Raw genomic sequence first — 24,964 nt, forward strand, 5'->3', positions numbered from 1 at the left:
AGAGCCAGGGAGGCCAGTGGTGGGCATAAGCAGCTGGCAAGGCTCTTTACGGCCCCAGAGGTGCTGTCTCCAGCTTTTGGGAGTAAACTGGGAGTCTAGCCTGCAGTTGCCGGGCCTTGTAAACAGCCTGAGTGGCCACATCCAGAGCCCTTACTCGGCAGGTACCAGGGACACCCTGATCTTAGCACTGGCAGGGGGCACATAGGGGGCAGGACTGACTTCCTGGTGCAGGAAGATGTACATTGATGCCTAGTTTAATGGCATCTACAACACTGTGAGGGCCCTAAAGACAACCAGCAACCCCGGGTGTTTGCTGACAGGCCAAGACCACAGATGTTTCTAGCAAGGGTCTGAAGTGAGCAGGAGAGAAAGGCTAGGCTTGCCTGCCCAGGTCTCTTGTGGGACCCTTGAATGGTGAGAAGGGCTCAAGAGCCAATCTGAGTTACCTGGGCAAAGGTCGACCACCACAGCAGGTGTCAAGGATGCTCAGTGGCCCCAGCCTAGCAGGACCGAGAGCTGGGCGTTTTTTTTTTTGTCAGTCCTGGGGCTTGAACAGGGAGTGTGAGCCTCAGTGCTGTCCCTGAGCTCTTTAGTTCAAGGCTAGTTCTCTACCACTTGAGCCACAGCAGCACATTTTCTGGTCATTAATTGAAGAGTCTCATGGAGGTTGGTGTCCTGGCTGGCTTTGAACTTTGATCCTCAGATCTCAGCCTCCTGAATAGGTAAGATTACAGGCATGAGCCACGGCATCCAGTCCCACTAGTTTTGATACAGGCATTTGACAGCTGGCCTGTTCACTCCACAGCCTCTGGCTAAACCTGAAGTTCCCTTCTCCAGGGCTGGTACATGGAGTACAAGAATATGAAAAAAAAAAAAAAATCAAGGGAACTCAGGGCAGAGAGTCCTTGCAGAACTGCCTGCTGGGTAATTGGTGACAGCCTAAAATGGAGGCTGTTACCTCTCCTGTAGCAGCAGCAGAGGACAGCCAAACACTGCCTGCCACCCTTGATTCTGGCTGGAATCAAGGCAGTTTCCTGGCCCAGCGCTGCCGTGGGGCTGGAGGACGTCCTGGGTGTGTGCAGAGCTGGAGCTCAGGTGTGACATTTCAGCAACCTCCGCAACCCCCTCCCAGGACACCAGCTGTCACCTCTATAGAGTGCCACACTGTGGGCTGAGCAGAGGCTAGCCCAGCCTGATGAGTTTTACCTCATCCCTCCAGACAGAGGGCCTCTAAGGAGACTGCATTCTCCTGAGGCCCGCGGCCCATCTCCAGGTCCTGTGGGGAGCCAGCATGGCTGCATGCTTCAACCAGAGGCAGTGTTGGGATCATTTCAGTCAGGCCATTTCCCACTACAGAAGTGGAGCACTCAGGATGTTTCCCACCACCCCACCAGTCAGGAACAGCTGTTGCTCAGCCCTCCTCCCTCAGAGCAAAGAGGTTGCCACAAGATGCTTTCACAAAGGCTGGAGCTTTATTTTCCCTTTGCCCTCCAGGGGGTTCATGTTGGTGGCATTTGCCATCTCACTGGATCTGAAGGACAGGGGTACATCAGGCAGGAAGGGGTGTATTGCCCTCGACTCCTGAGCGTCCCCATTGGGCCAGGAATCCTGCAGCTAGGGCCGATTACCAGGGCTAAGGAATCATCTTCCACCACTTGAAGGCAAAGGGTGCCCGGCGGATGTTGGCACAGGCGCAGAAATCTCCGATTTCAGTTAGGTAGCAGTCAAAGTCATCGATGAAGGAGCACTGGAGGCCCAGGGGCTCTAGCAAGTGACAGACCTTTTCTTCCAAGCAGCAGGTACCCTTGATTTGGGGCCCAAAGGGTTTGGGGATCCCCAGCATCTTGCCCATCACAATCATCTGCAGCTGTTAAGAGTAAGCAAGGACTAGTTGAAGGAATAAGCATCTTGTATATCCCCAAGTACCTCCCACCATGGGTTAAAGGCAGGGGAAACCCTACCTGACTGAGGATTGGCTGGGTGAGGGAGAGCGAGCTCTTTACTCTCCAGGCCCTGCCCATGCAGACATTACTAATCAATCTCAGTGAGGCGCCACTTCCAGGCCTGTGCCGGTCAAACATTGTCAATCTACCTCAGTGAACTTTCGTTTACTTTCTCAGTACCTCTAATTTCTCAGTTGCAAAGCCCAAATTCTGTATAGCTAGCATTTGGCCTTGTTGACTTATTCTTTCTGTATCTACTATTCTGACCCCATATTCCTGTGTACTGAACACCTTCCATTCCTCTAGACTTGACTAATGTCCATCTTTTTGTTGGTGGTGGTCGTGGGCTTGAACTCCAGGTCTGGGCCCTGTCCCTGAGCTCTTTTGCTTCTGGGTTTTGAGTAGCTGAGATGTCTCATGAGGACTTTTCTGTCCAGGCTGACTTCAAGCTGAGATCTGAGGATCACAGTTCTGAGTCGCTAGGATTACAGGCTGAGCCACCAGTGCCTGGCCTTGTCTGATTTTGTCAACATGAAGTTTGAGTTCATGATGTGTTACCGTGAGCCATTCCCTCAGTCTTATTGCGGGCAGGTCTTTTTTTTTGCCAATCCTGGGAATTAACCTCAGGAGCTGGGCACTGTTCTTGGACAGTTTTTGCTCAAGGCTAGTGCTATGCCACTTGAGTACCACTTCCCACTTTTTCTACGTATGTGGTAGTAAGGAATCAAACCCAGGGCATCGTGCCTGCTGGGGGAGCCCTTTACCACTAGGCTATGCTCCCAGCCCAGAGTCTTAATTTTGAGACTGATCTGTACCAAGATCCTGTCTATGCCTCCACTATATCAGGGGTGACAGGAATACGCCACCAACACTAGCTTATTGGAGATGGAGTCTTGGTAACCTTCTGCCCAGGATTGACCTGGTTGAACTATAGACTACCCACTCTTCATGTGGTTCCAAGCAGCTGGGATTGGTTCCAAGCAGCTGGGATTACAGGCAGAAGCCACTAGGCCCAGTTCCTATCTGTAACTCATCCTCAGCGGTGTTTTGCCAACCAGACTCCTAACAGCTCCCAGGGGTTACCAGTCAACATTAACTATAGAAGGCACATGCATGGTGCTGGGGAGGAGGGAGGAGCTTGGCAGGTATGTAAAACATGAATGCAGAGGTCTTAGCTTCCTGACACAAGTGATAGGTCACAGGAGATGTCCCCCTCACATGTAAACTGCCGTTGGCAGAGTGGGTCCCCTGCTCATCCTTACTACCCAACAGTATTCCCATGCACTAGACACTGCTGCTCTGGACTGCTCTGGACTTGAGGGACAGGACAGAAGACCCTGTCCTTGGGGGAATGTCTGAGGACCACCAGCACCTCGATTCTCATCTGAGGGAATCTTCCACGAACCTCAGGATGGAGCCCAGTGAGGCTGAGCTAAGAGCCCTCAGTACTTGGCCTGGAGTCTGGATCACAGCCTGCAAATCCAGCTCCCCTACCTACTCCCGGGATCACTTTCTGCCCTCTCGAAGGGCGAAACAAAGACCCCCATCCCCTTTCCTGCTCTGACCCAACCCACCACCCACCCCTCCCCCACGCAGCCCTTTCCAGCTGTGGCCCTCACCAGGTTAGGGAAGTAGGGCTTGGCGAAGAGCTTGGCGGTCTGCTGGTCGGAGGGGACGTTGGTGAGCTTCTCCAGGTAGAAGAGCTGGGGAATGTCGATGATGTCTCTCTCAGACAGGCCCAGCTCCCTCTTCAGGAGCCTGCGGTTCACGTGGATGCACTTCTGTGGGGTGAAAGGGACCAGACACAGGCCGAGCATCAGAAACGGGACGCTTGCCTTCCTTCTGCTCTGCACCTGGAGCCACAGCCCTCGATTTCATCTCTGGTTGTGTGACAAGAACCCCACAGGCCATGATCAACACAGCGGGGCCTCTTTCCTTCTCCCCAGGAACAGAGCTCTGAGGAAAAACCTGGACTGATGAGGTGGGAGCCCTTGCCAGTTAGCTTTGGGCAGCTTCTGGCCCCGACCCTGAGTGGGGTTTGGGTAAATTCAGACGGCAAGCAGGGGTTCCCAGGCCCAAGAAGCGGCCTAAGTGGCCAGCTCCATCTCAGTCTTCCGGTAACCTCTGGATCTAGAGATGGGGTGCCACACTGGGGACACCCAGCCAGCAGCTCAGGGATACTGCCTTGGCCCCACAACCAGCCAATACCAGCTGGTCAGGCCAGGCAGCATTTTCTGGCTCTGCAGACGTCAGGGCACAGGGCCTGCTGCTTAAGGGCCATGAAGATTCAGTGAGCAAAGCCAGTTTGATGCTTTGACACCTTGGGCAAAAATTACCCTTCCCTCCTAGACTTCAGCCTCGCCTCCCAGAAGTCAGACTGAGGCCCCTGCTCTTCAAAGCCAGAGTTCTAGGGCCTGACGACCCCGAATGGCACCTCAGAACTGCAATGGCAGGATGATACCAAACGCCTCTCAGAGGGGAGGGAGGAGTAGAGCCCAGGGCCTGTCAGGAATCGGAGCTCAGCTGATCTTCCATAGAAAAGGTACACCAGTGAGTTAAGTGTAGACTAGCAGGCCTATAATCCTGAGATTATAGCAGGCTGAGATTTGAGGATCATAGTTTAAAGCCAGCTCAGGCAGGAAAGTTTACAAGACTTTTAGCTCCAATCAACCAGCAAAAGCCAGTAAGAGGAGCTGTGCCTCAAGTGGTCGACAGCTAGCCTTGAGCAAAAACAAGGCCCAGGTCTGGAGTTCCAGAACACACACAAAGTAATTGAGGACATGAACTTGGAGGTGCACTTAGGTTCGATCCCAGCTCAACCTCATCTCAGACTGCTGCCTCATGTGAGCTTCCTTGTGCTGTAAGCAGGTTGGGCTCTATTTTGTCAAGTCACCCCAGGCCTCAGACATCACAACGACTGAAGCATTGTAGGTGCTCCATTTGGAGCTGGTCCAGACTTTTAGGGCTTTTCTGACTTGGAGATAGGCAACTGGGTCGTCTTGATACTCAGCCCGATAGGAGTAGAAATGAGCTGGGCAAGCCACCCCACATGAATGGAGATGGTGACCAATCGGGGACCTCCAATCCTCCCCATCAGGCCCTGCCCCTCTTGTCCCTGAAGTCTGGATTACTCCATCCCCAGTTAGGAGCAGGCCAGGCCCTTCCCCGGAGCCCACACCACCAGCCCCTTCTTGGGACAAGTCCCCACACCCGGCCTACCTCCACATAGTCATTTTGCTTCCTCAAGTTTTCATCAGCCAGGAGTTGATTGATGGTTTTGGCCTCACGCCCTGTTGAACAAGGCCTGGGGGTCAGGAATGGGCAGAACCAACACAGCCAATTGGCTGCATTCGGGGGCCAGTGACTATGGCCAGTGGCCTGGCTGGTCCTAGGGGCTGCGTGGGGAATCTGAGGCAGGATTTATTGTCACAAGGCAATGTCCCTGCCATGAACAAGGTAGCCCAGAACATAGCCATGTCCTCATCTCAGCTGGTCCCCACAGCCTGGCAGGTCATGGCCACTGAGGACCAAAGTTAACAAGTCTTTGAGACAAGGTTGCCAACCTTGGCATCAGCTCTGTGAGATGACTGTCACTGGCCTGTGTGTGGTCCCCACTGAGGGCTCTCTACTGTGCTGTGGCCAGGAGGCCAAAACAGGGGTGGACATGCACAGTCTTAGGGCTTGAACTCAGGCCTTACAGTCATTTCCCCACTCAAGGTTGGCATTTTTTGCATGCCAGTCTTGGGCTCAGGGCCTGAGCACTGTCCTTGGACTTTCTCAAGGCTAGAGCTCTACCGCTTGAGCCTCAGCACCACTTCTGGCTTTTTTCTAATAGGTATGTGGTACCAAGGAATCGAATCCGGGTATTCATGCATGCTAGGCAAGCACTCTACCACTAGGCCAAACTCCCGGCCCCCAAGGCTGGCATTCTTGAACTATACCCCACTTCCACCTTTGTGCTGGCTAATCGAAAATAAGAGTCTGGACTTCCTTGTCCAAGCTGGCTTCAAAACACAAGCCTTTCAGATCCCAGCTACTCAGGAAGCCGAGATTACAGGTGTGAGCCACCAGCATTCAGCTCATCCCTTACTACGTTTACCCACAAGACATAAATCTGCTGACTCTCAAGACTGTACTTTGTATCTTGGAGGGTCTAGGAGTTCACATTTCTGGGGAAACTTTCTTCCTCTTGTCTGGGGCAAGTCTACTTGTGTTCTTACTTTGTGTTTGTCAGTGAGGCATTATTAGGTCTTGAACTTAGGGCCCGAGCACTGAGCTTTTTCACTCACGTCTGACACTACCACTTGAGTAACACCTCCACTTCTGACTTTTTGCTGGATAATTGGAAATACTCATGCACTTTCCTACTAGGCTGGCTTCCAACTGCAATCCTCAGACCTCTTCCTCCTAAGGATTGTAGGTGTGAGCCACTAGCGGCGAGCCATAGCATTTCTGGGTGTCCACTTAAATGGTGCTTTAAGGGACCGAGACACCTAACCCAGCACTCTGAAGTCAGTATTGCCAGGAAGGGACAGAGAATGTGACTTAGTGGACTGCTTGCCTAATATGCATGAAGCCCTGGGTTTGATTCCTCAATACCATACAAACAGAAAAAGCCTGAGGTAGTGGTGTGGCTGTGGTGATAGAATACTGACCTTGAACTGAAGAAACTTATGACCGTGCCTAGGCCTTGAGTTCAAGCCCCAGGACTGGCGAAAACAATTTTCAGGAGCTGCATGCACACACACTGCCATATGCTATCTAATACCCTTCCTGGAACTATGTGGCCCACAGAATCCCCCTTAGTGCTGGCTGCCCCAACATGGCAACCCCATCTACTTCCAGGCTCTCCCACCTCCCTTCTGCTGAGGCTGGGAAGGCATGGCGAAGGAAGAGGTTCCCTTACCATTAGAAGTGAGCTGGTCAGTTCTGACCTCTTCAAACAGAGTCGCGTTTCCATAGCCATTCTGCTGCTTCTTTTTAAACAGTTCATAGCAGGCACTGGGGCTGGCCAGGAGTAGCCGGAAATCCTGGAGGGGAAGGCTAGAACCAGAGGCTGCACCTGCCCCATACCTCCTAGGAGGTTCTAAAGGGCTCCGATGCTGCCCCCCCCGCCACACCCTGTCCAGCCCCTTCCTCATTTTTTACCAGTCATGGGAACTGAACTTAGGGCCCAAGCACTGTCCTTGGACTTTCTCAAGGCTAGAGCTCTACCACTTGAGCCTCAGCACCACTTCCAGCTTTTTTCTATGTATGTGGTACCAAGGAATCGAACCTAGGTCTTCGTGCTTGCTAAGGAAACACTCTACCAGTAGGCCAAACTCCCAGCCCCCCTTCCTTACCTTTGTGTCTTCTTTGTCATTTTCCACAGGGACAAAACACATGAACTCCTGCACATGTCCAGTCATGAGCCAGTCGGAGAAGAGCTCCAGAGGGGCTTGGACCTGCTGGGCATCCAGGAAGCCCCGGAGGCTCTTGCTCATGGTCCGGCTCGTTGCACTAGATTGAAAGAATCATTCCTGAGCTGAGGAGGCAGAGCCAAAGCCATGGTGAAGCCAAGAGCCCTTTGCTTCTGACCCAACTCATGATGCAGCCAGATGTTCCCTCAAGAAGCCCTGATTTCCCTCTCAGCTGGCTGCAGATGAAAGGCCATGCAGAAATCCAGCCACATTCTTTTGTGGAAATAAGCGTCCAAGCTGAACTGCGCTCGCTTCTGTGCTTTTTCTGCCTCTCGTGTGATTTATGCCGAAAGACTCAGGAGCCTTGCTTCAGCTTACGTGTCTGCACACCTCTCCCCACTGTTTGGCACTAGTGCCACGGCTTGAGCTCTGGCTCTGACACTTGGCCTTTTTCTGCTTGAGGCTGGCACTTTGCCACTTGAGGCATACCTCCGCTTCTGTCCACTCTTTCGCTGGCTAATTGGAGGCAGGAGTCTCGTGGACTATTCTGCATAGGCTAGCCTCAAGCTTTGATCCTCAGATTTTCACCTTCATAGTAGCTAGGGTTAGGGGCAGGAGCCCTGGCGCCCAGCTCCCTTTGGTTGTTGAGGTAGTTAGGCGGCCTCTGGTCTGTCTCACCTGGGGTAAAAGCTGCTGCCAATGAGGATCCTGCCCAGCGGGTACTCTTTCCCGTGGGCCTTGACTGGGGGGGATACCATCATGTTCCCCACAGAGTCCAGGCTGGCCACTCGATGGTCCTCTGTAGAATGGGTGATGTAGCCAACACCAGGGCTCTGGTGATCAAAAAGGGCCAGAGGTGTTAGGAGGGAGCGGCTGTAAGCCCCCCTCTTCCTATCTAGATTGTGACACACCCCACTTCCCCATTGGACAGCACCCAGGGGCTGGGCCTTTGTAAGCTCAGCCAAACCAAGCCCCCCACACACCAGTGAGTATTTCATGGGGAAGTCTTCCAGTTTGGTAGTCCGAGGGCTATCAATGACGAAAGAGATGGTCGTCTGGGGCGCCTGGCTGTAGCAGAAAGCCATCTCCTCCTGGAGGAGACAGGAAGGGATGGGCAGATCACACCACTACCTACTTTCCTGCCCATGCCCAGCTCCCCGAGAGAATGGCAGAAGGACTTCACTGCTTCCAGCCCAATTCTGTCTACTTCTCAGCGGCAGGGAGGCTTAGAATACTAAGCCCCCGAACAAAGGCTGGGATTATAACATGCACAACCACTCACTCTAGGGGTTTTGTTTTTTCCTTGTTGGTCAAGAGGCTTGAACTCTGGGCCTGAGCTCTTCAGCTCAAGGCCAGTGTTCTACCACTTTGAGCCACAGTGCCATTTCCAGTTTTCTGGTGGTTGAATGGAGCTAAGAGTCTCAGATTTTTCTGACTGGGCTGGCTTTGAACCACAATCTTCAGATCTCATCCTCCTGAGTAGCTAGGATTAGAGCTGTAAGCCCCCAACCCCCAGGTAGGGGGTCCTTTAAAAAATCAACTTTTTTGCCAGGCTTGGTGGCTCACGCCTGTCATCCTAGCTACTCAGAAGGCTGAGATCTGAGGATCGAGGTTCAAAGCCAGCCCAGGGCATTCAAGTCTGAGTCTCCTACCTCCAACTAACCACTAGAAAGCCGGAAGTGGTGCTGTGGCTCAAGGGGCAGGGCGGTAGCCTTGAGCTGAAGAGCTCAGGGACAGTACCTAGGCCCAGAGTGCAAGCCTCACCCCCCACCCCCCCAAAAAAATGAACTTTCACAGATGTGTTCTCCCTTTCAGCAACATGCACCTTGTTCATTTTTGGCCTCTCTGGCCTGTGCTTCACACGGCCCCCAGCCCTTCCACCTCCTGACAGCTACCCCTTTCTCTGTCCCAGGGCTCCCCCCTTCTTCAGGATCTTTGCACAAGCAGCTCTCTACTTTCTCAGGTTTCATGCAAGGATTTCTAAGACTCCTTGACCTGCGGGTCTGGTAACTGACCGTTATTTTTGGTCAGAGCCCTGGGCCTTGCTAGAGGCCAGGCACATTTGTTCCCCAGCTCGGTTCTGCCTTCGTGTGGCACACCAGTTGGCGGTGGCAGTTGCTCTGTGTTGTTAGAGCCACCCTGGCTCTGGGCCTATCACTGTGCTGTCCCTGTAGCACCTGGGGTCAGGTGGCAAGGGGTAGGCTGTACACTAAGCTTTATTCCCCATGTCTGTGACTTTGCCAGCTCCTTTCACTCAGGCTGCCAGCAAAGGGGGGGTTCATGAAGCCGGGGCAGATCCCATGGGGGGTGGCCCTGTCCTTGGCGTGCCCCAGGTGGGGTGTTACCTGGAGCCACCTGCCCAGTCGGTTGGGGTCCTCATACACGGACGCCACAGGGATGCTCATCATCTCACTCAGCTCTGTCACCGAGTTCACAAAACCCTGCAGCTGCAGCTCTCTGCCATGGGAGACAAAGCGGCCTCTGACCTTGCTGCTCTCAACTGCCTGGTCCTAGAGGGCATGGCCCAGGGCCCTCCCTCCCTCTCCCCCCACCCATTGGTGAGCAGAGTAACTACCTACTACCTGCCCAGGAAAGCCCCACCCCATGTCCCTTGGTTAGCCCCTGCCCCTGTCCTCCTGCCCAGGGCTCCCCCAGCTCCAACCCAGGACTGGTGAAGTCAGGAAGCTAGGTGGTGCCTGGAGGTGACCAGGAAGGTCAATAGGATATGTGGTCCCCCACCCCTAGCATCTCAGCACTGTTGCACACAGCACCACCACCAGGGGGCCATCCGGCTTCTAAAGCTCCAAGCTCTAAGACTGAAGACCCTTGAGATTGATGAAAGATTTTCCAGTTTGTTTTTTTTGGGGGGTGAGTTATGGGGCTTGAACTCGGCCTGGACGCTCTCCTAGAGCTCTTCAGCTCAAGGCTACCGCCCTATCCCTGAGCCTGGGTGTTGTCCCCAAGTTCTTCCATTCAAGCCCACCACCCTACCCTTGAGTCAAGCCCCACTTTTTTTTTTTTTGGCCAGTCCTGGGCTTGAGCTCAGGGTCTGAGCCCTGTCCTTGGACTTTCTCAAGGCTAGAGCTCTACCACTTGAGCCTCAGCACCACTTCCGGCTTTTTTCTTTGTATGTGGTACCAAGGAATCGAACCCGGGTCTTCATGCATGCTAGGCAAGCACTTTAACCACTAGGCCAAACTCCCGGCCCCCCACTTCTTGTTTTCTAGAGGGGTAATTGGAAATGAGTCTCAGGTCCTTTTGTGCCCAGGCTGGCTTTGAACCTTGATCCTCAGATCTCAGCCACCCCACTAGCTAGGATTACAGGCATGAGCCACTGCCCCCTGCCAAGATCTTCGTTTTATGAAAATGGATCCCCGTGACTTGAATGTGAACAAGGCCATACTCATTGAAGTGTGAAAATTAGGATGTGGAGGGCATGAATCAACAGAGGGCCTGCCTCAGAAGCTCAAGGCCCCAACTTCACACCCTGGTACCACCACCAAAAAAAAAAAAAAAAAGATAGGGGCTGAACACCAGTGGCGCACACCTGTAATTCTAGTTACTTAGGAGGCTGGGATCTGAGAGTAAGAGGTTAAAAGACAGCCTTGGCAGAAAAGTCCCAGTTAACGTCTCAAAAACCTCAAGTGGCACTGTTGGCTCAAGTGGTAGAGTGCTAGCCTTGAGCAAAAAGAGGCTCAGGGACAGTGTATTGGCCCGAGTTCAAGCCCTACAACCAACAACAAAATAAAGAGCTTAAGGATAGTGGCTGATGCCTGTAACCCTTAACTAGGCAGGAAGCTAAGATCTGAGAGAGAGAGAAAGAGAGAAAGAGAGAAAGAGAGAAAGAGAGAAAGAGAGAGAGAGAGAGAGAGAGAGAGAGAGAGAGAGAGAGAGAGAGAGAGAGAGAGAGAGAGAGAGAGAGTGTGTGTGTGTGTGTGTGTGTGTGTGTGTGTGAATTATGGGCTTGAACTCCAGGCCTGGGTGCTGTCCTTGAGAGACAATGCCACTTCCTCATGAGAAATCTTATCTCCAATTAACTGGCCAAAAAACCAGAAGTGAAGCTGTGGCTTAAGTGTGGCACAGTGTCAACATTAACTAGAAAAAAGCCCCAGGACAGCACCCAGGCTCTGGTGAAGTGGGCATCCATTCTTCCCCTTTCCCCACCTTGTAGATGGTGGCTAAGCCGAGTCAAGCTGTGCCTGCATTATCTCCCCATGGAGACTCAAGGGCCCCTGTTCATCGGAAGTAGAAGAGTCTCATGGGCTTTCCTGCCCAGGCTGATTTCGAGCTTCCATCTTCAGATCTCAGTCTCCTGAGAAGCTAGGATTCCAAAAGATGGAATCCTATAGTAGTCTATATTGCCTGAAATCACGCTGTTTGTCTAAACTATCCCACCCCTGAAAAAAACCCTACAGCCTCCAGGATGGGACTACTCCATGCACTGCCGAATCCAGCTCCCTTAGAGTCCTCCACATATCCTCAAAGACTCTCGGAGGTCCAGGCAGCTTAGACGGATGTGGTTTCCTAGCAAGCTGTCTAAAACAACTCTACCTGCACACGTGGGAGTGCCAGTGATAACTGTAGCCTGGGCTGGGGGGGGTGCCTACCTGCACAGGTATACCTCCAGAGGCATCTGGGTACTCGGCATGAAGATGCAGGGTGCCACTCGGAATGCCACTGTGTCTTTGTGTATTGGGGTCTCCAGGATCACCTGAGACAGAAGACAAGGTCAGTGGGGAGCGGTTCTGACCCACCCTCCCCCAGCAAGTCTGAACTCATCTCCAGGCTCATGATGTTCCGCTGAACCTCTCCAGCCTCTGTCCAGCTATGGAAGATGTTTCCTCTCCCTCCTTCCCCAGCTCAGGACATACCGAGTCTTGTGGTTCTTCCACCAGAGAGAGAGAGAAGGAAACCAGACCAGAAAAGTTGCTGCTGGGGAAGTCGATGGCCTCCACGTACAAGATCTTCTCCAGGCTCTTCTGGGGCCACAGGGTGTGGGAATGCTGGCCAGGGCCCAGCACCAGATTGTAAAAAGACTGGATGGTTTCTAGAGACAGAAGGACAACTGGCTACGGAAACAGCCCAGGGCTTCTCCTATCTACCAGGTGGGGTACTGGTGTCCCATCTTGGGTCAGGAGCCAGCCTGAGCTCCAGGAGCTGAGCAGGCTGGTCCATTCTAGCATTCAGGGTCAACAAGCTCTTGTTTATAAAGAGCAGCCTGTTAGGGCCCAGATTTTGGCCTAGTACTAGAGTGCTTGCCTAGAATCCATGAAGACCTGGGTTTGATTCCTTGGTACTACAAAGCTGGAAGTGGCACAGTGGCTCAAACAGTAGAGAGCCAGCCTTGAGAAATCCCAAGGACAGTGCTCAGGCCCCGAGTTCAAGCCCCAGGACTGGCCAAAAAAAAAAAGCCTATTAGGCATCAGTGTACACTGAAGGCCCAAGATGTGTCAGGGGACTTGGAAGTGCTTTGTTTGCAGGGCTCCATCAGGACAAGCAAGACTCATAGCAGGTGGTTCCACATCCAATCCACAAACCCAGCTTTACGGCAGAACATAATAAAGTCCTCAAAAGCCAAGATTTTGTGCAAAGTTCTACCCAGTAGCCTCAGCTGGGAAAGTCAAACTCCCAAGAGAAGAGCCAGGCGCTGGTGGCTACTCAGGAAGCTGAGATCTGAGGATTGGGGTTCAAAGACAGCCTAGGTAGGAAAGTTCATGAGACTTGTTTCCAATAAAGTACCCAGAAAAAAGCCAGACAGAGCTGTGGCTCAAGGGGTAGAGCACTAGCCTTAAGCAAAAAGGTCAGTGTTCAGGCTGGCACTCAGGCTGTCCCAGGGCACTAGAAAAAAAAAAAGGATGGGATCTGTTGGGCAGTGATTCATGCCTGGAATCCTACCTAGAGACTGAGATCTGAGGATCACACTTCAAAGCCACCCCAGGAAGGGAAGTCCACTAGACTTCATTTCCAATGAAAAGCTGGGCAAGAGGCATGATTCACATGGCAGAACCCTAGCCAAATAAACAATCCAAGTAGATGTGAGGCCCCAAGTTCAAACCTTGAACTGGTGAAAAATTAAACAGGATTCTTAGGCACCACGTGGCTCATGCCTATAACCCTAGCTACTTATGAGGCTGAGATATGAAGATCAAGGTTCAAAGCCAGCATGATCAGGAAAGGCATTAAGAGTCTTATCTCCAATTAACCATCAAAAATCCAGAAGCAGAGCTGTGGCTCACATGGTAGAGCGCTAGCCCTGAGTAAAAGAGCTAAGAGACAGCATGCAGGCCTTTAATTCAAGCCCCCAAACCAGCACAAAACAAACAAAAAAAATAGAAATCCAAGGTTCTTGTGGTCTCTCATTTGAAATCCATTCTCAACTTCAGGTGAAAACCATGCACACAAGATCCAACACAGGTGACCCCACATGCCATGGGCACTCTGCTGGCTACACCCCAAGCTTTGTCACTACCTGTCACGAGCTCATCTGACCCACGGCCTCCCAGCTTTGTCCACCTGTCCTCTCCGACCTCCTACCTGGCTGTACCATGACCTTTGCCCCCCACATCCATCCCTGACAAGACAGCCGACAGCCATGCTCTCCCCCCACCCCCTGTACAAAGCCTCTGAAGGATTCTTGCCCCAGCGGACTCCTGACTCCTCTCTGATCAGGTCACCATCTCCTCCTCAGGCTTCCACTTCCTTCTACATCCTCAGCCATCCCTGGGGCAGGTGCTGGCCTCTTCTGGGTGACTGCCAGTGACCTCTAGGTAGATGTACCTCTCTCCCCGCATATTGGCCACAGGCCCAGCTTGAGAACAAGTTGGAGTTGGAAGTATGGCTCAGGTGGTAGAGGGCCAGCCAGTGCGCAAAAGGCATCAGGTCAAGTTCGGAGTCCCTGTCTTGGGTCGGGTGGGTCACTATGCAGGGTACTCATTAATTGCAGCGTGTGATCCTCTGGGAGGCTTCCAGGGACCATGTGGCCTAACCCAGGCCAGCCCTGAGCTTTCCATACTTGAGAACTCAGCTAGGGAACCCTCAACAGCCCGAGTCAAGCCTAGATACCCCAGTTCTTCACGACTGACCCCTCACATGAGAAAGGGTAACCTGCACGGCATGGGCTCAGTGTTCCGACTTAAGAGGCCTTGGCATGGAGGATGGCAAGCCAAGGCCCACAGTAGGTAGGGAAGGAACCGTACACTTGACTCAAGTCTCAACCCAAGAAACTCAGGCATTCAACCAAGCCACCAGACATTGCAAATCAAGACTTGAGTGATTCCTGACATGTCTACCCGACAACCCAGAACCCTGCCAGCATGCAGAAGGGCGGGGTGAGCGCCTGTCTCCAGGGATGCAGGCAGTGGGTGACGGGCTGCCTAGGGTGTAGGTGCCAGGACAGGCACACCATTCTGGTTTCTTGGCACCGGAATTCGTAAGTTCAAGAATACAGATGGGAAGCCAGGTACCAGTGGCTCACTCTGCAATCATAGCTGCTTAGGAGGATCTCAGGTCAATGCCAGCTTGGACAGGGAAAAGTCCATGAGACTTCTCTCCAACTCACCACCACAAAATCCCAGGTACAGCAGTGGGCTCAAGCGATAAGAGTACCAAGCCTTAATGGAGGAAAAAAAACGGAAGAACTCACAGCTCCAAGTTCAAGACCCAGTATTGGCACACGCATGTGTTCACCTGTGCACACACAGATACAGGTGATTCCTCTGATGGAGGTAACTGGGAAAAGATTCCCTTAAGGCCAGCCCTGTCTTATCAGCTAGAACAAATGTGTCTCCTTGCTCCAAGAATCCTACAGAATAGGTGGCCACATTCCCATTTTACACTGGCAAGGGTGGCAGCAGGAACATTGTGGGACCCCATTCCTACCATTGCCCCCACTGGCGTGCAGCTCTGGGCTCACAGCAGGACCATGCCAAGACCCTAGCTAGCGGATGTGAGGGCCCACCCCAGCCTGGCTCCAGGCGAGCCTAGGCAGACCCTTACCGTGAGGCCAGTAGACTCTTATCCTCTTGGCCTCTTCCTCAGAGGTGTGGAGAACCAGCTTGTAGTTCTTCAAGGTGCTACTGGGGCCTTGCACAGTCAGAGTCATCTGAGCCAGAGTCTGTATTTCTGAGCAAAAGAAAAGACATCAACTTCAGGCCCTGGTGTCCCATGGCTGAAGTGACAGAAACCAAGGTAGAGGTTGGTGAGGTGTGCTGACATCTGGACATTAAAGCCTAGTTGTGTTTGGATGCGCGTGGTGATACACACAACCCCAGAGACTGGACAGATGGGCAGATCACAATTTCAAGCCAGCCTAGGCAAGAAAATTGAGACCCCCATCTCAACCAAAAGGAAACACACAGTACTCTGGGCCATGGCTGGAAGTTTGGCCTAGTAGTAGAGTGCTTACCTAGCATGCACAAAGACCTAGGCTTGATTCGTCAGTACCACATACATAGAAAAAGCCAGAAGCGGTGCTAAGGCTCCTTGAGAAAGCCAAGGATAGTGCTCAGGTCCTAAGTTCAAAGCCAGGGTCTGACAAAACACAACTCTGGGTCATGGTAGTGTATGCCTGTCATCCCAGCTATACCCCAAAGCATAAACAGATGGTAGTGCATGCTTTAACTGGTCCAAGAGGGCTTATCTTAAAAACAACCAGAGCATGGGGCCGGGAGTTTGGCCTAGTGGTTGATTGCTTGCCTAGCATGCACGAAGACCCGGGTTCAATTCCTCGGTACCACATAGAAAAAAAGCCAGAAGTGGTGCTGAGGCTCAAGTGGTAGAGCTCTAGCCTTAAGTCCAAGGACAGTGCTCAGGCCCTGAGCTCAAGCCCAGGACTGGCCAAAAAAAAAAAAAAAGAGCAGAAGGGCTTGATTTATGGGTCAAGTGAAGGAGCATAAGGATCAGAGTTCAAACCCCAGCACAGCCCAGGCTCTTCCCACAAAGTCACATGACCTGTCATGGAACAGCTGTGGAAAAGATTGGTGTATGCATGTTATGCCTTCATAGGGTTCTCAAGATCCAGGACAGAGTGGGCGTCAGGGACTCACACCTGTAATCTTAGCTACTCAGGAGGTTGAAAACAGATTATAGTTCAAAGCCAGTTGGGGTAGGTGAAAGTCTGTAGACCTCTCATCTCCAATTAACCAGTAAAAAGGTTGAAGTAGAGCCATGGCTCAAGGGATTAAGAGCACCACAGCCTTGAACTAAATAGCTCAAGGACAGTACCTAAGTTCAAGCTCCAGTACTGGCACAAAAACAAGACCTAGGACTTTTGGGACTAGATGCTAGGCTAGCACTCTACCAGTCAGCTCAAGAATGGAGATCTGATCTACCCAAAGGGACCTTGGCCTGTGTCCAGAGGTGGGCCTGGCAGAGCAGGGACCAGCAGGCTCACCGTTAGAGAAGATTCCTTGGACGCCATCGGTGACCTGGCTTAGATGGATAGGATTGGCGTTCACCAGTAAGATGGCTCCCCAGCCGCTGGGTCCCCACACCCATTTTTTCTGCAAGTGAGAATGCACATCAGCTTAACAGAAACAATAAAACCTCCATTCCTCAGATGCCAGCACCCACCCAGTCTGGAGTCAGCCTGTCCCTTCCACCCTAGGAACACGTGGGGACAGAGGTTGAAGTGGCAGCCTCAGGCCAGGGAGCCAAGAGGGGGGGAAGATTCTTGGTCTAGCCTCCCAGCTCAACTCAGCTTAGTGCCACGGAAGTGGGGTATCTTCAAGAGGCATGCCCCAACAGGTTGGCAGTGAGCCCTGTTCCAGCAGGCCAGGCAAGGTATGTCTGGAGTTGCCCGACACCTGGCTTGGTGAAGCCAATCCTGACATGAGACTCTGGAGACTGGAGGTGAGGCGAGGAAGGGGGCAGCATCTCACCTTTGCCAGCTTGTCACTTGGCATCTCAAGCTGCCCTTCACGGTAGATGTCTGCCTCCAGGGAGACCTCTGAAAGGGAAGAGGTGTGTCTCACCATCTGGACTGGATGGTTAGTTTTCTTGGGGCCACTCAAGGCTGGGACCAAGTCCTCCCTAACCTTCCCAACACCCTGTGGGCTCAGAGGCAGAAGCACCCCCACAGCCACTTCTTGTGAGCTCCCCTGGAGAGCTTCAAGCATTCACTGAATTGATTGGGGCATCACCAGAATCCACAAAACAAGGCCACAGGTCCCGATGCCACCTTCTAGAAAGTTCTTTCAATTCTGTGTCCTACACAGGAAGGGCTCCATACTTCTACAGCAGGATCCAGGCTCCAAATCTCACCCTAGAGGCTGCCTTCTCGCCTGGCACCCCACCTACCTGGGGCTTTACCACGGTTGTGTTTCAAGGGTCTCAAGTACCATCAAGCTCGGCCAGCAGAAGTCCTTGGCCACTGCCAGACCCTCAGCACCCAGTCCAGGTACTCCAGGCCCCAGTGCCAGCTAGGAGACAGGCTACTCAGTACCGGACACATGCCTCTCTTCCAGGGGCACACAGTCTTGTGGGGCTCAGCAGAGACAGCAGGAATGCATGCACACTATCATGGCAGGAAGTGCCATGGGAAATGGGAACACATACAGGAGAGAGTGTGGAGAGCACAGCTTCAGTCCTAGGTCAGAGAAGCCCAAGTTCAAGTCTTGTCTTGAGGGCTACTGGGGACTGAACCCAGGGCCCTCCATAAGCTAGACAAGTGTCCTACCACTAGCCACATCTCCAGACTCTTAGCTAAAATGTCAGCAGACCTGGAGCTGTCAAGAAGAGGCACCAACGTCCTCAGATGTGTCACATAGCCTAGGGCTGAAGCTTAGGCCTGCAATCCTACCTCCTCAAGAGGCAGATATGGGGATCCAGGTTCAAAGCCAGCCAGGGGTAGAAAAGTCTGAGCCTCTTCAACTCACCAGCAAAAAAGCCATAAGTGGAAGCATGACTCAAGGGGTGAAGCTAGGGTGGAAGGCCTTGAGTTCAAGCCCCAGGACTCGTGTGTACATATGGGCTTCTGAGCATACAGGGCATGCGCGTGTACATACACACACACACACAGCCAGACCAAGTCAAGACCAGTGGAAGAGCAAACGCAGCAGGGTCACTGGAGATCTGACTATAGAGACAAGAAGGGATGGAGGCTTAGACCAAGTTGAGAGCATGGGAAGAGCAGGTTCTTAAAGACTCCAATTGACACATGCGGACCAGAGACTCCAGGCAATTACCAGGTTCCCAATCTGAGCAGCAAGCAGGCAGAAGTGACCATAGACTGCACGAGAGAAGCTACTAGAAGAGTTAAGTTTGAAAGATAGAACTCACTCATTTGGGGTCTGTCGAGTTAGACACCCAAGAAACTACATTGCAGTAGATGATAGCTAAATTGGCGCTGCCTGGCTGAAGACTGTTGGGGGTAAAGTGGCTCTGCAAGCAACTGGTTGAAGCCAGGTGAGCGTGGAAGACCTTCCCTGGCCAGCAAGGGAAGGAGTCCTGCCATGTATCTTGAGAAGGAGCAGGTGGGTAGAACTGTCAAGAAAGGACCAGCCTTTTAGGGACCATACCTTGAATTAGGGAGGCATTAAGAAACGGTAGGGGTACAATTTCAATTGGCTCGGGATCCCAGGAGGCATAGCCCAGGCCCAGCCTCAACTTCCCTTGCTGGGCAAAGCCTCCGCTCTGTGGATGGTGGGGTTGGGTCCCCCGTGGAAGCGAGACTCACCAATGCAGGTGAGGTAGAGCAAGGCTGTGGCGGCAGGGGCGTCATCATTAGGGCAGAAATAGGACACCAGTACCTGTGGAAGACAGCACGTGGGACCTGTAGAGCTCCAGAGCAGAAGCACAGGCCAAGGGACTTGACCTTGAACTCCAGGTTTCCCTTTTCAAATTCCCAACATCTTTGAGCACTGGCCTGGGAGACTGGGCACTCATAAGTCCCCAGCCACTCAAGCTGCCATGACATCCCAGGCCCTTTGATGTTTATGCACACAACTGCCCCTCCAGATGTGTTGGTGGGGGGATTTGTCTACTTCCTACCCCCTTCCCTCCTCCCTGCCCGCAGAGGAGATCCAGGCTGCCAGCACCACCAGCCAAGTTCTGTGGCCCTCCTGGGACCCTGTCCCACGGCAGGCAGCTCTTTCTGGGGACCCAGTGCTTCGCCAGCTGTGTCCTGCATGGGGTCTGCCTCCTGTCCAAGGCCAAGCTTCGCTCTACTGCCCTCTCCTGGTGGTGGTGGAGACTGAACTCTGGTCCAGCTGAGACCCATCAATTGAGCCCAGGAAAGGCTCACCTAGGGGTGATTGACTAGGGGAATTGCTCTCTCCCACGCACAATTGTATTGCCCACCTGTCAGCCAGGCCGGCTTCCTCCCAGATGGCCTACCCATTCCCCACTCAAGTTCCATGCCAGGATCACCTGTGGACCTCTAGCTATAAAAGCAGGGCACTGCTGGGTACCAGCAGCTCACACCTGCAATTCTAGTTACTCAGGAGGCTGAGCGCTGAGGACCATGGTTCAAAGCCAGCTCAGGCAGGAAACTATGAAATTCATCTCCAATAAACTACTCAAAAATAGCCTAAAGTGGTGCTGCAGCAAAGCAGTAGAGGGCTAAACTTGAGCAAAAGCAGCTCAAGGACAGGGATCGGGCCCTGAGTTCAGCCCCAGAACTGGCCCCCCCAAAAAAGGCAGGGTGCCAACTCCCCAAGTTGAGTGCATTGGCAGGGGGTGTTACAGTGTCCCTGGGGGTTTGGCCCTACACCCCAACTTGAGCCCCACTGAGGTACCCTCCCTGTGTGAACCCAGAGACCAGCTCCCTGTTGTGTGAGGTTCAGCCCCAGCCCCATCCGTCCCCCCCCGCCAGGCTCACCTTGTCCTCGTCCTCACTGAGGCTGGCCGACAGCATCCTCAGCTGCACATGGGTGGGACTGGGGAGGGGCTGCGAGACCACGGCGTCCTCCTTCCCCGTGAGGATGGCACCCGAGACATCCATGAGGACCCGGGGGGAGCCACGGATGGTGAAGGTCGAGCACTTCTGGGGGGCACACCTGAGTTGCCCAGGGAAGAGACACAGTCAGCTGCAGATTTCCCTTGCAGGCTGGCCCACAATCCTCTCCCCCCTGAGAAGTTGAGGCAGAGAGACCCTAACAACTTGGCCTCACCCTGTCTCCTAGGGTCTTTCCCCATCTCCCACCAATGCTAAGTCATCTAAACTACATGACACAAACTCCCAGCTCCCAAAGAGGGGGAGCAATCCCCTACTGCAGAGAAAAGGAAAGAGGGCCAGGGAAGGCAGACGCTGCTGCTCCGAGCAAGCTGCTTCCGTTGCAGGCTGCCTCCCCTCCTCCCCAGGACCAAGGCAGCGGAGAGGTGCTAAGGCCCTGGATTCCTTAACAGTGTGCAGCCAGCACTGGGCCAGGGGACTTAAGGCAGGCTCTGTGACAACATGGAAGGACCTCTAGAGACCCACTCTGGGCTCCCTAAGGCTGAGCAGAACCTACAATCTCCTCCCTCCCCCCCGAAAAAAAGAGCCTCTGATCTTCAGGGGCAATGAGCAGGGTGCCAGCCACCCCGCCTCACCCATTGACATCCAAGCTGATTTCCAAGCCCAGCACGCAGATGGTGTAGACAGGTTTGTCCGTGGACAGGCGGATGAGGTTCTGGAAGGGCATGGCGGGGCTATCTCAGCTGACCACCCCCTCTCAGCACTGCGGCCCAGGAGACCCGGGTGCACGCCCGCTCTCCCCTGTTATGGAGCGAGGACCTCCCTAGCCCGCCCCCTTGTTAAGGGGAGGGAGGCTTCGGCCCCCACCCAGGTGTGGCTGCTCTTTGGTAGAGGGTGCAGGTTCAGCTCCGAGGTATCAGCAGCTCCTGTGCTTGAACTCAAGACTGGCCACCTTCAACTGGGAGGAGGCGAGTGACGGGAAGCCCAAGCATGGACAGATTAAGCACTCAAGGATATTTCTAGAAGCCATCAGACAGATCTGTAGGACAGGGGGGATAACTGGAGCCATGGTCAGGACAGCACCCCAAGATCCAGGATTTATAAGGTGTGTGCTTCCAGAATGGTGGTGATAAAAACCACCGGAGAAGTTTGGTAACATTGGGCATCTCTGGGCTGGTGAGGGGGAGGAGGAGGGGGTAGGGAGGCAGGGGGTAGAGGCTGTGTCTCCTTCCTGGTGATTCAAGCAAGCTGGTTGTCCACAGCTGTTGCCAAACAATGGAGGGACATGGAGGTAGGGGGACAAATGGGAAGCGGGGATTCATCACAAGTGCTATCTACCTCAGCAGAGCACAGGCTTAGGATGTTTTAGATTGGGTGGGGGGGTTGAAATCAGGGCCTAGTGCTTGCTAGGCAAGTTCTGTACCCCTTGAGCCACACCCCGAGCCCTCCCTCTTTTTTTGTGTGTGTGCCTTGTGGTTTTGATTGGTTTTTCACTCATGGCAAGTGCGCAGCTACTTAAGCCACACCCCTAGTCTGGCTTCTTGCCAGTTCATTGAAGATCAGAGGTTGGCAGACCTTTCTGCTTCATCTGACTTCAAACCACAATTCTCAGGTCTCAGCCTGCTGAGTAGCTAGGATGCTGGGAGTGAGGGTAGCACCCAGCTCTCCTGTTTACCAAACCTGAGGAGTAGTCCACGCTATCTAGAGTTCCAGCCTTGCTCTCATCCTTCCTGGTCCAGCTTGGGGAAAAGCTCTGCGTTTTGCATAGGGCAGGGCTATGATAGGTGGGAGCCGAGGTTTGCTTTGATCCCTGCAGCTGCCGGTTGCTGGTCCCTAGACCTATCCTAGGCAATTGAGGAAGACTTGGGAGTGGGCCAGGCCCACTCGTTACAGAAAAACACCTTGCATGGAGGGAAGGATTCTGGTGTCGGTAAAACAGCCCAGAGCTGCTTTCATTCCTCCTTGGAGGTAGAGGGCTAGCCAGGAAGACTCTAAAATGCAGCAAGTGCTTGGCCTGTCCTACCAGGAGAAAGGGAAGGATACCCTGCACTCTGGGAGGGGCGGGGGTCCCCATCACCTCCAAATCCCCAGTCCTTGCAAGATCCCCAGATGAGAGAGGGTTTTGATCAAATTATTGGGGTGTTTAAATGACTAAGTGACCATCCCTGCTTCCCTAAATAACCCAGTGGGCTCCCCGGGACTCTTCAGCTGAGCCAAGGCCCTGTGGTCCGCTTGAGACCAGCATGGATGGACACTTGTGGGCCTGTGAGACCTCTTTCCTGAGAGAGGCCTGTGTTCTCCCAACTGCCGAGACGGGGGCCTCACCTGCTCACAGCAAATCCTTCTGGAAGCATCTTCCATGCACAGGACCTGCTCAGCTGAACTATGTCCCCTTCTACGGGTGGCCTATCCAATGTAAGGGACAAACACTAGGCTGCTTGCAATCAGAGGGGCCTTCTGGGGTCCAGAGCCCCTCACTGAAGCAGGTGAAGCTCCTGCAGCCTGGGGCAGCCCCTCTCTCCCCATACTCCTTTCTAGTTGGGCTCTGAGACACACACCAGGCTCCTTCAGAAGAATCTCTGGTGTAGAATCTGGTTTGGGAATGACACTTCAAACAGGTGTCAGACTCCATTCGGACGTTGGAAAGTGGAAGCTGGGTTTTATGAAGTTAAACTTCCCGACTTTCCCTACCCTGTAGAGGTTCATGCAGACGCCAAGCTTAGGGACTGACACCGAGCTCTGCTCTCCCTTCTCCCTCCAGTAATAATAATTGGCTTCCAGTCTGGGCCTCAGCCACCCACCCCTGTCAAGATATCAGGTCCTGCAGCCCAGAATGTCACATTAGATGTGAAAATACTTCGCATGGAGGGGTGGGGTGGGGTCCCAGGGTCATTTGAACCTCTGCTATTGTAATATCCTGCTAAGTTTAACCGCCAACAATTCTGCTTTGGTAACATTGCCTCGCTTGACCACGTGTGCGTGGTTTCCTTCGTGATTATTAAGGTAGCATGTGGTGCATACCTTGAAAAGCTCAGCCCCCCTGGAGCCCCAAGGCAGAGAGCAGTAGCTGCTCAGCTTTTTAAAACCACTCCAAGCTCAGTTCGCTGAGTACTGATGACTTGAATGCTGAGGGTTCAAGTCCCACCTGAGTGGCTGAGATGCCACAATATTTGAAGCCTCTTGGCTTGTGACTGGGAGATGACTAGGTGGTCTCCGGGGAAAGGAGGGTGGGGAACAAGGCCAGGGGACTTAGACGCTCTTGCTTGAAGGCATGCAAAGCAATTTGGAGGCCATGAGGGGGAACGGAGCAGATGTGGTGGAAATCACGCCCAGTGTGCAGGAATGAGTCGAGGCAGGCGTTGTTGGGGAAAAGCCACATTCAAGGGAAGACATGGTTGGGTTGGGTCTGAGGTGGCACACATCACTTTTATGTTTCAAGGTACTTGATTGGAAAGCCATAGTCTTAAGTGAGCCATGCCCTGACTTTTATTCCAAACACAGGCACTGGTTGGAAGTTTTCCCTGGGCTTGCAAGCTGAGCGAGCTCGTCAGTGAGGGGTGAGAGGCTTCATCTGTTTGAGATTTCGAGTACTGTCCTCATGTGCTCCATGGCACTGGCTCTCCTCACGTGGGGTGTGGAATGGGGGGCCCACAGCTGGGGAAGGCCCGGGAGGGGGCAGGGTCATTTGACCCAGTCCTGCCAAGGCTGCCCCCGGTGGGACTCAGAATCCAATGATTAAAACCCCGGTGCTCTGTGGTTCTTTTGCTCACCCGCATAAGCAAGTTCTTTTGATTCTGACCCCCTCAATTTGGGCTCAATGGCCTCTTGGAAGTCATCGCATTCTGCAGGACCAGGGATTCACAGCCTTCCTGGCTTTTCTTCCCTGCCTTGTTTGTCATCTCACTTTGTGGCATTTAAAATGTGGAATAAGTGCAGGCCAGCAGTCTGGTTCTGGAAACTTTTTTACCCCCCGTTACTAGGGCTTGAACTCAGAGCTGAGGTGCTGTCTCTTAGCTCTTTTGCTCAAGGCTGACACTATACTACTTAAGCCACAGCTCCACTTCTGGCTTTTTGCTGGTTAATTGTAGGTAAGAGTCTCATGAACTTTTCTGCCTGGGCTGGCTTCAGAGTGTGAGGCTCGGATCTCAGCCTCCTGAGTAGCTGAGGTTATAGACATGAGCTGCCGGCATCCAGCTGCTCTTTCTGCTCAGTCCTGGGGATTAAACCCACATTCTCACACCAGCTGTTCAACCACTTGAGCCACATCACCAGCCCTTTATATGTAATATTACTATTATTGGTATCTTCAAATAATTGAAACCCCTTTGTACAACATGTCCATTTAAGTGTAACTCTGTTACCCTGTTTTTATTATGTCTTTGAGACAGGGTCTAACTTGGCCCAAATTATCCTCCAATTTCAGATCCTCTCGCCTCAGCTTGTGAGTAGCTGGGGCTATAGGCGTGCACTTGCCTGGCCCTTCCATGGGTTCCATGAGAAGCTCAGAACCAACTCAGGTCCTGCCAGATTTCATAGAGCAACTATTTTCCTGGGAGAAAAAAAAAACAACAAACCACTCAGCAGCCACCTAGCTTCCACATGTCTTGGTGGCTTTCCTGAACTTGTCACAGCCAGGGCAGCAGAGGTCATGGGAGAATGACAAGGACACCTTTACAGCTGTATGTAGAAAGTGATTAACAATATCTTTATGATAGCTTCTCTGAGCAGAG

At 53.0% G+C, this 24,964-nt stretch overlaps 1 protein-coding gene across 2 annotated transcripts; it reads right to left on the minus strand.

Annotated features, from left to right (window-relative positions):
- Positions 1-1,633: 1,633 nt before the first annotated feature.
- On the minus strand, positions 1,634-20,979 carry Padi6 (peptidyl arginine deiminase 6). 2 transcript variants are annotated; one of them, XM_090333888.1, is made up of 16 exons: positions 20,870-20,979; positions 20,160-20,337; positions 19,017-19,089; positions 17,221-17,288; positions 16,734-16,842; positions 15,338-15,463; positions 12,214-12,389; positions 11,950-12,053; positions 9,688-9,799; positions 8,326-8,433; positions 8,021-8,175; positions 7,286-7,442; positions 6,850-6,973; positions 5,163-5,233; positions 3,563-3,724; positions 1,634-1,867 (listed from the first exon to the last, which is right to left on the minus strand). In XM_090333888.1, the coding sequence occupies exons 1-16, from the start codon at positions 20,959-20,961 to the stop codon at positions 1,634-1,636; spliced, it is 2,049 nt and encodes a 682-aa protein (XP_090190014.1). In that variant the 5' UTR covers positions 20,962-20,979. The 2 variants fall into 2 exon arrangements, with proteins under 2 accessions (XP_090190014.1, XP_090190013.1); XM_090333887.1 differs by having other exon boundaries at positions 16,722-16,842; positions 20,870-20,961.
- Positions 20,980-24,964: the final 3,985 nt, after the last annotated feature.

The sequence above is a fragment of the Megascapheus bottae genome, chromosome 6 (genome assembly GCF_031878675.1).
Source record: "Megascapheus bottae isolate mThoBot1 chromosome 6, mThoBot2.hap1, whole genome shotgun sequence".
NCBI lineage: Eukaryota > Metazoa > Chordata > Mammalia > Rodentia > Geomyidae > Megascapheus > Megascapheus bottae.

Bases quoted from the DNA above. Each gene is read 5' to 3' on its own strand.
- Padi6 (XM_090333887.1), bottom strand. From the start codon at position 20,961: ATGCCCTTCCAGAACCTCATCCGCCTGTCCACGGACAAACCTGTCTAC. The intron at 20,338-20,869 runs GTGAGGCGGGGT...TGGGCAACTCAG, and splicing joins ATCAGCTTGGATGTCAATGG to GTGTGCCCCCCAGAAGTGCT. The intron at 19,090-20,159 runs GTGAGCCTGGCG...TGTCTTCCACAG, and splicing joins TCAGTGAGGACGAGGACAAG to GTACTGGTGTCCTATTTCTG.